The 12,688-nt window shown below is 53.5% G+C and overlaps 6 protein-coding genes across 6 annotated transcripts; 2 read left to right on the plus strand and 4 right to left on the minus strand.

Moving 5' to 3' along the window:
- Positions 1–8: 8 nt before the first annotated feature.
- On the minus strand, positions 9–3,158 carry BU25DRAFT_328636 (nuclear pore protein-like protein; the record flags this gene model as incomplete). The annotated part of the gene is made up of 3 exons (XM_033699533.1): positions 9–335; positions 386–2,783; positions 2,833–3,158. 3 exons carry the CDS (start codon positions 3,156–3,158, stop codon positions 9–11), a joined length of 3,051 nt encoding a protein of 1,016 aa, XP_033567908.1.
- A 794-nt stretch (positions 3,159–3,952) lies between these two features.
- Positions 3,953–4,480, plus strand: BU25DRAFT_328998 (uncharacterized protein; the record flags this gene model as incomplete). The annotated part of the gene is made up of 1 exon (XM_033699555.1): positions 3,953–4,480. The coding sequence occupies one exon, from the start codon at positions 3,953–3,955 to the stop codon at positions 4,478–4,480; it is 528 nt and encodes a 175-aa protein (XP_033567909.1).
- Positions 4,481–4,503: 23 nt separating this feature from the next.
- BU25DRAFT_11720 (uncharacterized protein) lies at positions 4,504–5,654 on the minus strand. Its single transcript, XM_033699382.1, has 4 exons — positions 5,435–5,654; positions 4,979–5,386; positions 4,758–4,928; positions 4,504–4,695 (listed from the first exon to the last, which is right to left on the minus strand). The coding sequence occupies exons 1-4, from the start codon at positions 5,528–5,530 to the stop codon at positions 4,528–4,530; spliced, it is 843 nt and encodes a 280-aa protein (XP_033567910.1). The 5' UTR covers positions 5,531–5,654; the 3' UTR covers positions 4,504–4,527.
- A 290-nt stretch (positions 5,655–5,944) lies between these two features.
- BU25DRAFT_427184 (uncharacterized protein) lies at positions 5,945–7,512 on the minus strand (the record flags this gene model as incomplete). Its single annotated transcript, XM_033699965.1, has 2 exons — positions 5,945–7,018; positions 7,069–7,512. 2 exons carry the CDS (start codon positions 7,510–7,512, stop codon positions 5,945–5,947), a joined length of 1,518 nt encoding a protein of 505 aa, XP_033567911.1.
- Positions 7,513–8,020: 508 nt separating this feature from the next.
- On the plus strand, positions 8,021–10,079 carry BU25DRAFT_11754 (ras-domain-containing protein). The gene is made up of 2 exons (XM_033699383.1): positions 8,021–8,655; positions 8,911–10,079. Exons 1-2 carry the CDS (start codon positions 8,415–8,417, stop codon positions 9,591–9,593), a joined length of 924 nt encoding a protein of 307 aa, XP_033567912.1. The 5' UTR covers positions 8,021–8,414; the 3' UTR covers positions 9,594–10,079.
- A 10-nt stretch (positions 10,080–10,089) lies between these two features.
- BU25DRAFT_486761 (glucosamine-6-phosphate isomerase) lies at positions 10,090–12,191 on the minus strand (the record flags this gene model as incomplete). The annotated part of the gene is made up of 6 exons (XM_033700180.1): positions 10,090–10,755; positions 10,839–11,012; positions 11,070–11,441; positions 11,537–11,685; positions 11,742–11,803; positions 12,052–12,191. The coding sequence occupies 6 exons, from the start codon at positions 12,189–12,191 to the stop codon at positions 10,465–10,467; spliced, it is 1,188 nt and encodes a 395-aa protein (XP_033567913.1). The 3' UTR covers positions 10,090–10,464.
- Positions 12,192–12,688: the final 497 nt, after the last annotated feature.

A 12,688-nucleotide genomic window follows, 5' to 3' on the forward strand; every position in this document is an offset into this window, starting at 1 on the left:
ATATACCCTCAATAAGCACCAACGTCCTGACCTTCCTTTGCCAGCGTCTCAAATACTCGCGGAGGAAGCTTGTATCTGATGAGACCTGCAAATACCATAAGATCCTTGGCCTTCTGCAGCAACCGATCCGCCAACTTCTTACGCATAGGATCATCAAACTGGCCAGAGAGCAGGTGTTCGCGGTGTCGCGAGCAGCAGCCGATGCACCATAGGAGCACGCTGCCGATGTTACGTGCAATCTCTGGCGGGTATGAGCTGAAGGTGTTTGCTGACGAACGGATATCCGATACGTTGCCGTTGGCGGACAGGGGGAGGATACGAAGGTTCTCAATCATCTAGGGACACATGTTAGCAATGATACACAGCCAAATACGAAAGAACTTACGCCAAGAGCTTCCATATATGAGCGCGCCTCGATGATCTTCTTTGCCGCGTTGAGCTGGAACAGTATGCGTATTGTGTCACGGTTCAGCTCTGACACCTTTCGCCACCACAAGTTGTTGCCGTCGTATAGGGCAATGACCTTCTGTGCGAGGTCAATTGGATCATCAGTCCCAAGCATGCTCAAGCTAGTGGACGTTTGGTCGATCGGCTGCTGCTGCTGCTGTTGTTGTCCGTCTACAGCAAGGAGTCGCGGCTTCAAGGGCTCAAGGCGAAGTGGCTCCTGTCCAATCTCGACGGAAAGAGCCTCCGATAGAGCACGGTTTAGGATAGAGATAACACTGTCATACTCGTTGGCCAGGTGGCAGAGAAGGACAGCATCGTTGGTACGTCCGTTGTCGTCTGCCATCTTGGCCGCCTCCCGAGTTATGGTGTTGATCAAACCATTCTCGCCACTTAGCTTGAGCAGTGGCAGACGCTCCTGGATCAGTCCAGGTTTTGTTTGACCATTCGACTTGACGTCACCCAAGAGTGTCGAGAACTCTCGCGTTTCCAACACAAGTTCGCGAAGAGCTTCATGGCAAAGCTCTGCTTGCTGCTTGCCCGCTTCCCCTGGCAGATCTGCATTCAAGCAGATCAGGATCAGGTATTCAGCTGCTGCATCAGCTCGAGCAGCACGGAAATCGCCCGTGTAGAAGCCGATGACTCGTCCGAAGTTAAGCTGTGGCTGTTGTTTCGTGGTGTAGGTCAGAATCTCGTTACCAGCGGTACTCCAGTCTGACACCCTGAGCAGGCCATAGTAGTCCAGTGCAATGGCGAAGTGGACCGCTGAGACATAGTTGTGCTGGTACAGATAGTTGACGGCCGGCTCAAACATTCCTGCAAGTGTGGCCAAGTAGAAGTAAACTCCGTATCCGCCTGAAGCCTCGCCATCGTCGTTCATGAAGTGGCGTTGCCCGATATCTCTGATTGTGGACCGTAACTCCTCAAGACCGAAGATCTCGCCGGCGTTCTCTTCGGCTCGGTTGCTCTCACGAGCCAGGTTGAACTGCAGCCACACCCAGTCATCCATAGACTCCCTGATCGGCTCCAGGTTTCGGCGGCTCATCTCACAACGACCTATGATCTTATAGCAAGCTGTCCGGTAAGGATCGTTCGATGTGGCGATGCGGGTTCGCTGCGCGTGGACATGGCTGATCTTCTGCTGGAGGTCAGGGCTGAGTCTACGGTCAGGGTCTGTTGCATAGTGTGCGATTGCTGGGTGGAAGTTCCGGTCATTGTTCTGGAAGAAGTTCTTCTTCTCGCGTACGTAATCCGCAGCTTCCGTCATAAGACCACCTCTCAGCAAGTAGAACACAATGACCCAAGGGTACTCTTCGCCAGAGTCACCTATCCTCTGGAGAATTTCAAGGTCTGCGCCAAGTTCCTTGAAGGCTACCTTGGCTCGAACAAAGCCGCGGATCTTGTTCAGCAACGAAGGCACACCGCCAACTAGAGCTTCAGACGGGTTCTTCTTGAGGACTTCCTCCACGTGCTCCAAGAACCTCTTCTCAAGATACGTTCGAGATCCATCCAGAATTCGCTTTCGCATCTTGATGTTTGTGTTCGATGTAGCTGCGTCGTCCAGATAATCGCGGGCAAAGCTTCGCGCCCTTGGATTGTTCGATCCCGGGTTGATTGCCTCTGCCTGGGTCTGCTCGCCACTGATGGATATGAGGGCTCCGTATGCGCTGACGAAGTGGTCCGAGTTGTCTCCAGCTGTAGCGCTCTCCACATTGGAGAAAGCATGCAGAACCGAGAACGGAGCCTCGCGCTGCCTTTCCTCGTTGAGGTTCTTCACCTGTTCCATGAACTTTTCCTGCTTGTCGCGAACATGACGATCTTGTGGGCCAGACTGTCCGCCAAAGCCTGACTTCTCGGAGGAGTCTCGTCCGTTGAGAACGCTCTGGGAATGGCCAATGACCGGCGGTCCTCCTGAGGATGCTCCAAACGTCGAAGCGCCGTTCGTCGCAGCGCCCCTAGGTCCCATCGAACGGCCTTTGCGTGTGGAGCGCCCAAACGCGCCTCGAGCTGTGTTGCCAAATGTGCTCTGGGAAGCTGCCATCTCTTCACTCTGCCTGCCAAGGCCGAAGTGTTCGTAGATCTTCTGGCGCTGCTTGTCCCACTCGATCTGAACGTTGTCCTCCAGGAATGTATCAAAGTCTCGCTTCGACTGTTCCAAGCCTTCTTGGATAAGTGCAAGAGTCGACTGGGAGTGGAGGTTCGAGATGTAGCTGTCAACGTCGCTATCGAATACGTTCTGCGCAGATACATTCGCGCCGTAACCTGCTTGGGACGAGAATTGGTTGAGATCGCGGAGGGTGCTGCCCATCTTCACCCCGGATGCAGAGAGTAGGTAGTGCCTAGAAATGGTCAGTATGGTACCACGTGCTTTAGTGTTCCAGAACCTACGCGGCACGGTCTTGTGTGCCATCCTGAGCCTGAGCAGCTGAAGGACCGCCAGCGCCTAGATTGCGAACCTTGCGGGCGATGTCCCCAAGGCCCAGCTGCAGCGACGGCAGCTCATCGAAATTGGTAGGACCATTCTCGCCAGCATTGCGCTTCCGGCCCCTCTCAAGAAGGTGATCGAAGTGCGCTGATCGGCCGGTTCCCGCGTTTGTTTGTGCCAAAGGAGCACCCTGCTGTTGCTGGGGCTGCTGCGTGGAAGTGGTACCGAAGAGGGAGGATGCTCCGAATCCGCTCGTTTGCGTGGGGTTCGAGGTTTGGTTTGCGGCCATCGATTGCTGCGTTTGGCCTCCCAAGCCGCCAAAGAGGCTGCTTGTTTGTGCTTGCGGTTGCGTTGTGGTTGCTCCACCGAAGAGACCTCCTGTAGGAGCTGTGGATGCTGGAGCTGGAGATGCAGCCGGCTTCGCCGCTCCCATTGCGCCACCAAACAGACTGCCACCGAATCCTCCACTGCTTGCCGGCTGTGTGGTGCCTGATGCAGCACCTGAGGCAGCTCCACCCAACCCGCCAAACAAGCCGCCTGTTGTTGGTGCAGCCGCTGTGCCTGCAGGCTTGTTGCCGAACAGAGACCCGAATGTGGACGACGAGGCTGGCGCCGCACTCGCAGCAGGCTGGGTGCCTCCAATATTGCCGAACAGCGACATGTCGACGGTGTTGTTGCGCTGTGTTGTCAAAAGTTCGGCGGTCGCGTTGTTCTGCCGCGAGCAAGAGCTACAATGACGCTTAGCCTTTTTGGCTCTAGCTTCTCATTGCAGCAATGCGGTGGAAGACAAATTGCTTGGATTTTGGACATGATTTGTTAGATGCAATAACAGTAAGACCAGGTGACGGTTGAAGAGGGTAGCTTGACAATGCGCTAAACAAACGACTATACAGACAGCTTAGCTGCAATCAAGGGTATGATGATTGGTAACACCGAAGACAAGTAGTCACAACAAACGCTGGACGGTATAAGCCATTCAAGCAGCTACGTATTGCTAGAGTAGACGCCAAGCTGATCGTCCCCATTCTGCATCCTTCACCCTCCGCGATGGCGTATCACCTCCCGGTATTCCACCAGGCTGCCATGCCACACGGATCCAATATCAAGGAGTATAGCCGAGACCACCGAGCGTGGATCCAAGACGGGAAGAAGTTTCGCAACATCAGGTCATCGAAGGCTTTCATCTGGCCCAAGGATGGCAGGAACGGATCGAAGTGGGGCCGCATGAAGGACATACTCCAAGACAAGGGTCCTGACATCCACATCGCCATCAGCGCCGACAAGATGGACTACATGAAGAACCGACAAAGCAGATCTCGCTGGTCCGACTGGACCTGCCTCGACGATCGCGATAAGGATCTCTCGATGTCGTCGAAAAAGTATGCACCTTGGACCTGCAACGGTGCCCTTGGTGGACGCGCTCCAGGACTGAGCTACGACTTCCGCACCCGCAAGTACGGCAAGTACAACAAGTACATGTGGACGGATGTCAAGTGGCAGCCAGAGCCCAACGGGAAGCACCTGTATCCAGAAGCGTTCCGTTCGTTCACTGGTGATTGGTATCAGGACACCCACTACATTCCGTTGGCCAGACGTTATGAGCATTGGTGATAGCCAGCGATGATTGAGCAACTACGGCGTACCGAGGGGCATCGCTCTTATAGGCAGGCTTCATGCAATGCTTCCCAGACGGTTTCTAGGGTGTCGTTGGCGCCGATTATTTGCCTACTTCTTCTTGCGGTAGGGATGAGGGTGGTATCGTCGAGCAGTTTCCCGCATTTGGCACACGATGTGCCTTTCACGGTCTTGTATGCAACAACCATGTTCTGTAAATCTTAGCCTCAATCGATCCACAACTAATAGTCTGCTGTCATCAAGAGGGTCATACCAGGAGAGATGCCAAGTCGTTCGCATTCGGCCGTGAAGCGATACACCTCGTGATAGATAAGAAGGGCTCCGATGTCCCTAGGCACTCTGCGGTGAGTTTGTGCTGTGTGTCGTTTTCCCGTTCGATATTGACTTTGAACGAGAGCCTCATTGAGTTGGCCACAAACTGAGCCTACTCTTTATGTTAGTATCTCGAGCTAGAGGCTAAAACAATGCTCGTACGGTTATACTACGATTGTCATTCTGGGCTTCCAGCTTGACGTTGGGTTGTGCCTCTTGAATCTCCGCTATAATGCGCGATATCTTTTCACTGTCCAGCCTATCACCCTGATTTTCAACAGCTGTATGCTTTCCATTGCCTTTGCGCGACTCGCGCTCGCGCCGTTCTCTTTCTATCCAGCCATGGGAGGGCACCGATGTGGATGTAGATAGATCTGGATTCGCTTCGTAACTCTTCTTGGTGTGCGCGAGCATTTCTTGTACGTCTGGTGCTCTCCATGTGTCATTCAGAGCTTTTATGCCGGTCTGGGAGCCAATAACGCCTTGCGAATATAGCTTGAAGGTAGACGGATTCGGTGGTTGGGAGAAGGGTTCGATTATGCTAGGTATCGCAAGACGCAAGTCGTCGATCTGCGAATGTCAGTTTAGCTTTGCGGTAACAACATGTCAGCTGCAGACCTGGGCTTGTAGCTGCTCGAGCTGCGCAAGTGCTGCCATGCACTGTGCTTCATCCCAACCTGCGCCTGGTTGCGCCGTTGAACCTGAGGCGCTCATGATTGAAGAAAAGGACACAAGGTACGAGCGCTTCCTGACACTCCAAATACCAAAAGCTATGGGAAATCTCGAAACGGTGCTGTTGTGAATGCTGAGGTTGTGAATGAGGAAGAAGCGCAGTCCGTCACGCTTCAATGAACGTTTGGCGATCTCGGTACCGTCATAACTCTAGCCCCCACTAATTACAACCCCGGAGCCATCCATGAACGACCATAACGCTCACTCGGTCTCACGTGCTCAAATGAATATCTCGTACCTGGCCCAGGCCTGTTCTTTGACAAAATTCTAACAGTGCATTAAAGGATATTTGAGCGGTAATCTTTGGTATGTTTGATCCTAAGCCTATAACAAGTAAATTCAACAACTCTAAACGCTCCAAACATATGCACATGTACAATACACCAAGACAAAGCTCTACAACTTAGCCTTGGCCTTCTCCTGGGGCCCGATGAGCGAGTCGTAGACGTTAAGGCCGAGTGTATCAACTGGCACCGGCGCAATATGCGAACTAAGCGCTCTTGTATCAACCATTGAGGGGTTCAGGTCCGAAATCTTCGAGGCACCAATCAATCTCATGTTCATCTCCATCTCATCCTTTAGCAGCTGCATAGCATGGTCGACACCGGGCAGGCCGTAGGCGGACATGGCGTACAGGAATGGGCGACCGATACCAACACCGGTGGCACCGAGGCACATAGCCTTAATGATGTCGGTCGCACGTCGTACACCACCGTCAATATAAACTTCGAGGCGGTTTTGCCAGCCACGTGCACGCAGGACTGGCATAACTTCGGCAAGAACCTCGATACCGGAGCGCGCAGTGTCGAGCTGGCGACCTCCGTGGTTGGAGAGAACCACACCCTGCACGCCAACCTCGACGGCGCGAATGACATCCTCAACGCACTGAACACCCTTCAGAAGAATGGGCATCTTAGTAATGCTCTGGAACCAAGCGATATCCTTCCAGCTCAGGCTCGGGTCAATAAAGGACGAGATGGCTCGTGCGGCACCCTGGCTTCGGTCTACAGCTGACCCGGAGGTGCTCTGGACGCTAGAACCCACATCGCTGAACTTCGATCGCATGTCTTTCTCGCGGCGACCGAGTTGCGGTGCATCGACTGTAATAAACAGGCCCTTGCAACCTCGCTTTTCGGCATGTTGTACGATTCGCTTGGTAACTTCACGGTCCTTGTTTACGTAGAGCTGCAACCACTGGACCTGGTCGTCCGCTGCATCCATGATCTCGTCGAAAGAGCACGACGCCAATGTTGGGACCATCTGAATAACGTTGTGCTTCTTCGCGCCGCGGGTCAAGATGACCTCGCCTTCTGAGTGTCCGAGTTTGCCGAGCGCAGTAGCGGTAACGTAGAAGGGGATATCGACCTTGGTGCCGAGCATGGAGGTGGACATGTCGACGTGCTCCACGTCTACAAGGACTCGTGGGCGGAACCAGATTTTATGGAAAGCGCTGTGGTTCTCACGCAGAGTCTATCAACTTGTTAGTCAACCACGAAAATATGAGGATGTTTTAGACTTACAATCTCGTCGTCCGCGGCACTGGAGTAGTAGGCCCAAGCTGTCTTCTTCATGACCTTTCGTGCAACAGCCTCGAAATCCATCAGGTTGTAGCATTGCTCCAAGATGGGCATGCGCTCGATGCGCTTCTGCCTCTCCTCCTCATCAGGGTCGAATTCCTTCTCTTCCTTCGCTACTGTTCCCATGTCCACCTCACCAAGGTGCTTGTCCTTTGGCAGGTACTTCTCGAGTGTGTCGGGCGGGTGGATGGGCTCGTACTCCTCGGTTGCATCCTTGCCGGCGTACTTCAAGATGATCTTGGGACCTCCAGGGTGCTCTGGCAAGAACTCGGTGACATCGTAGGCGCGACCGTGGACGATGACCCAGCACGAGTCCCGGCTGTTGTGCTTTGCGATCTCCTCGCCCGTAAGCTTTACCGCCTGGGTGTTGTTGCTGGAGTGGTTCATGGGGACGGTTGTTGGGGTAGCAATGGGCGGAATTCGAGACCCGAGGAAAAGGGAAGAGGCACGGAGAAGTACAGCAGAATTTATGGGAATCCTTCACTTATTTCCAAGCACTAAAACGCAGGACGGGCGGCATGTCCAGGTTCTTGACGGCCATTCCTCCACGTTAGCTCGGGACATCTCTTTGCGGGGGCTTCGGAAGCTGCCCACATATCGGCTGCATAGACGGAGCCCCATGCTAGGCTACTGAATTCACCGGCCTGGATGCCATGGCATGTCGGAAGAAGCAAGCCGAATCAGGCTTTTGTAATTCCATGTCTTTGATAGGAGCGAGTTCGGCCCCTTCAGAATGCCTGTGTATGTCAGCAACTGGCAGTGGGTCTGGATGGCTCCTGCCAGCTCACGGCCGCAAGGGCGAGTCAATCCAATCGCTTGCCTCCCCGCATTCGGGGCGTGGCAATGACGCGCATCGCAATTCAGACTAAGAAACTGCTTTGTTGTCCAACAAACACTCGTTGTCGCGCATCTTGCTCACTTTGTGTTTGCCAGGACCGATTGTGATGGGCACAACGCTCATCTTCGCCGCATTCCCAGTGTTGATGATCAGGCACTCCTCCGCGGCAGATGCTTTGAGCACCTGACCAGCGGCCAAGAGGCACACCTAGCGCCAATCGCGCTCTTCCAGTTCCCTCACCCACTGTACTGCTCTGTCTGCGACACGCTCTTCACCACGCGCCATGAGACTTGTTCGGCGGTCACTTTCTTTTTTTGTCCGCCAAAACAGCCACCAGGACAGCCGCAGGCCCTGAATAAGCACAGGCAAATCCGCACAACGCCCGCTCCAGGACGATCAATAGATACCCCTCGACTACATCAACCTCACCCGCGAACGCAAAGGCGGCAACATGGCGAACAGTCTCGAGGCTAAGATCGTAGTGCTCGGCAGCCAGGGCGTAGGGAAGACTTCCTTCGTCCACCGCTATGTCAAGAACGCATTTGCACCACCTTCGACACAGTCTACGATCGGCGCATCTTTCTTGACAAAGCGGGTCATCGACGTCGACACCTCTACAGTCGTTCGGCTACAGATCTGGGACACGGCGGGGCAGGAACGATTTCGATCTATCTCCAAACTATACTACAGAGGTATGTTCATGCTCACGCGTTCTCATGTACCACTCGCACCTCGAATTTGGGCATTCTCCTGGTGTTTTCTCCTCATCTTGCCCCTTTCTTTGTGCCTGGCGTTCCCTGCAAGCTTCCTTAGTTGCTGCGGTGACCCCGGCTGAGATGCTGCCCAAACACGGTCCACGCTTCGAAACTCCGCAGTGACGGCTTGAGCTCATGCCATGTCTGTCTGAATTCCCTGGGAATTTCCGGACTAATGCGTGTCTCAAACAGGAGCAAATGCGGCGCTGCTATGCTATGACATCACAGATCCACAATCGTTCGAAGAGATGGGACGATGGCTCAAGGAACTCAAAACGAATCTCGGGGACGATATTATTCTACACGTTGTAGGGACCAAGTCCGATGTGGTCGCCGAAGACCCCTCTCAGCGCAAGGTCCCTTTCGAGCGGTGCATAGCATACATCGCCGAGCAGCTATATCCTGCGCAGAATGCACAAGAGCACAGTGGGCATCCTGGAGGCTGGGGCTCGGCACCTGCAGCTTTTCGAAGTGGTGCTATGGCATCTCCTCAGAGCAACAGATCAAGTGGCTTCTGGGCCCAGGATATTGGATGGGATTGCTGCCACGAGATCAGCGCAAAGGATGGCGAGGGCGTAGATGAGGTATTTCGAGTGATTACAAGGAAACTGGTCGAACAACAACAGCGCAGATTCGAGGCTGAACAGAGACAGCTCGCTATGGCCGGCGTAACACCTGGCATTGACCCGCACGGCAACACCAATGGATACTTTGACTACCCTGGAAATGGGAACGGAAGCTTCCGCATTGGAGCTGGAGACAAGCGCCGAAGCTGGCTGGGGTTTCCGACCACACCTGGAGTCGGCGTCCACCAACAAGAATGGGAGCAGGACATCGACAGAGCCCAAAAGTCAAAGGGCGGCAGATGTTGTTGATGAACCATCCACCACAGTAATGCTTCCACTCCCCCAGTCTAGCATGTGCTCGTCCGGGCAATGCTTCCTTCGAGGTCCAGAGGGAAAACCCTCTCACCAGTGGAAAGCGCGCCACACTGGCGACATTTTCCACTGACGACAGCAACTGGCATCTACTTCACTTCGAGCATTACGATGTTCTTCGTTTCGAGATACCCGACTACGTTTTGATATACCGGCTTTGACATGGAAGACTTCACATCAGAGGAGCTTTGCAATTTCTCTGTCAATATTTGCATGCTTAGAGGAGCACCTCACGACTTTCTCACTGTACAGCATTCTGCAGCACTTCTTATGAGAGCGAGATAACGTTCTCTTGTCGGCATAGCGAGTTCATTGTTTTTTGTCCACGAAGCACTTCCCTTAGTCATCTCATTTTCTCAAAAACTCAATATCTCGTGCATGTAGACGCGGTGGAACTCGTCGGATAACGAACTTGCAATCAATTTTTTTTTTGGTTTAATTGGCTGTTCAATAACATGGTACCTATCGAGATACTAACAGATGTGCCTGCTATACTAGACCTATAGCTCCACACGACAACGCCCCATACATAATCGTACACCACAGAATGGATTCATCAACTTTGCAGCAGTATGTCTATCATGCGAGCTCAACTCCTGTACTGTACATGGTGGGGACAAAGCCAAACTGGCATTCTACGACGACTGAAGATCTTGAATCAATATGTTTCACCTGGTCAGGGAGCGCCCTTCGAGTTGCTAAGAGTATAACAGCAAACAATCTTACTAGCATAAAGCTAGAAACACAAAATGAGTGTTGTTGTGACCTTCACTGCGCATCGGCGCTTTCGCGGCGGAGGACGATACATTCAACCGGCAACGCGAGCGCTCATGCGAACGGAGGGCTGATCCTCAACGGCATCCCAGGACTGCATCACCTTAGCCTCAGCATCCTCGTCGTCGAGGCGGGCACTCATTGGCTCAAACACTGGACTTGCGGAGCGCGATATGTCTTGTTGTGGTACAGTCAAGCTGAGCCCGTTGGCTTGGTTCCGTGCGGGAACAAGCAAGGCACCCTCGTCGACAAGTGAATCCCGTTTTCGCGGCAGCTTCTGGCGAAACCCGAGCTCAGTGGCTACCATCTCGATGCTCTTAAAGTACTGTTGATTTCAGCTTCATTGATCTTCTTAAGGTCTGCGCTAATGATATGCGCCGGGGGGGGGGTGGTGTTGGGAGCGTTTACCTTGACTGTCTTGACCTGCAGCTCTAGCGTGGCATCTTCATCGACGACAATCATTGGGTGTGGGTGGGATTGGAGGCTGGAAAGAGTCCACATGTGGTTTACACCGCCTTCGATGCATCTCTGTAGAGCCAATGCTTTGTGTGCCCCGGTAATGATGATGACAACTTCACGCGCCTGAGGTCGTGTTAGCCACACTGTTGAGGCGAACACATACGCGTTGGTGAAACTCACATCCAGCACCGTCTGGACTCCGACTGTCAGTGCCATCCTGGGCACTTGATCCAGGTTGTTACCGAAGAACCGTGAGTTGGCAAGAATGGTATCGTACGCAAGAGTCTTTACACGTGTGCGAGACTTGAGGCTGGAACCCGGTTCATTGAAGGCGATGTGGCCATCGGGCCCGATGCCGCCCAGAAACAGCTCGATGCCACCGACCGCCTCGATCTTCTCCTCGTATTTGTGGCATTCAAGCTCGAGGTCGGGAGCATTGCCATTGAGGATATTGATGTTGTCCGGCTTCACGTCCACATGAGAGAAGAAGTGCTTGTACATGAAGCTGTGGTAGCTCTCAGGGTGGTCCCGTGGGATCCCAACATACTCGTCCTGATCTGGTCAGCCTCCTCTCCCCACTGCCATGCTGCTGTGTCACACCCCGAGGCAAGGGTAGGTCGAGACAACGTAGGGTCAATATTTCGTACCATATTGAAGGTGACCACATTGCGAAAAGAGATCTCGCCAGCTTTATGGCGTTGAACGAGATGCTGGTAGATGAGCACTGGGCTGCTGCCGGTGGGCAAGCCAAGTACGAACGGTCGTTCAGCTGTGGGATTGAATGTTTTGATACGTTCTGTACATGGACGTTAATGACCTGCCTTATGCGCAAGGAGCTGCAGGAGTATCCACCAATGATATAGTCTGCAATGTACTTGGACGCAGCATGGGGGTCGTTGCGAATAATCAGCCGCCTGTAAGCGGTAAGCGTACTGTTGAATATAGACGGGCTATTGCATAAGCATACATGATGATGTGTATGGCCTGATGATCGGAGGTATTCTAAGGTGAACAGTAGGAATCTTGGGGCCGTAACAGTGCTTTCTCCAGCAGCACAAGGATATTTGAGAGTTCCCCAGAGCCTGGAGGTCTTCACGTCACTTTTGCGGGGGACCTTAAGGTTGCAAGCTCGTTCATCAATCAGGGTCCTCTTTGTCAGAACGTGACAGCGGTGACAGGTGCCGGATGCGATCTTGAACCATGGCTAGCATTGACACGTCTCTTTCCGTCCAGCTGTCCATGGTGCGCTCGTGGTGGGTCAGATGGCTCATGATGCAGTGCGATGGAGGCGAAGCTGAACATGGTGATACAACACGCCTATTTCTCGATGCTGACAGGCGAGGGGCTATGTCACAGCAGCATGGGCTATCACAATGCTTGTCTGCTATCGTGCTGACGGTTACTTTAGCGTTAGTCGAGACAAGGCACGAGATAACCAGCACCCTAGGTGGAGTCTGCGCATAGCAACGGGCGAGCCTGGAGGTAGTCGACGAGATGTTGATAGGGAAGATAGCGGAAGTGTGGGTGTAACCGTGGTAGCATCGAGGGCGGAGAGCGTTACACGTGTGGCGTGAAGCTGTCGTCCTCTAGCGCGAGTCAGGCGCGACCAAGGAAATGGAAGGAACGCCTGGAATAATGGGTTCCGATAACAGTGACAGGAGGATCCACACTAATCCCCGCCTCGAGCTACCAAACCCGCGAAAGGGTCGACACCAAACAGCTGCAACGGGAAGGCGCTGTCTGGGAGTAACACAAGCCAGGGTCGGTAATGCTGGGACACGGACGCCTCCTGCTGGCAA

Source organism: Macroventuria anomochaeta (assembly GCF_010093625.1).
Source record: "Macroventuria anomochaeta strain CBS 525.71 unplaced genomic scaffold BU25scaffold_1, whole genome shotgun sequence".
In the NCBI taxonomy this organism is placed as follows: domain Eukaryota; kingdom Fungi; phylum Ascomycota; class Dothideomycetes; order Pleosporales; family Didymellaceae; genus Macroventuria; species Macroventuria anomochaeta.

Excerpts from the sequence above, each read along its gene's own strand:
- BU25DRAFT_11720 (XM_033699382.1), bottom strand. The coding sequence starts at position 5,530 with ATGAGCGCCTCAGGTTCAACGGCGCAACCAGGCGCAGGTTGGGATGAA. Across the intron at positions 4,929-4,978 it reads ATGACAATCGTAGTATAACC|GCTCAGTTTGTGGCCAACTC; the intron begins GTACGAGCATTG and ends CATAAAGAGTAG. Across the intron at positions 4,696-4,757 it reads ACGACTTGGCATCTCTCCTG|AACATGGTTGTTGCATACAA; the intron begins GTATGACCCTCT and ends TAAGATTTACAG.
- BU25DRAFT_11754 (XM_033699383.1), top strand. The coding sequence starts at position 8,415 with ATGGCGAACAGTCTCGAGGCTAAGATCGTAGTGCTCGGCAGCCAGGGC. Across the intron at positions 8,656-8,910 it reads CTCCAAACTATACTACAGAG|GAGCAAATGCGGCGCTGCTA; the intron begins GTATGTTCATGC and ends TGTCTCAAACAG.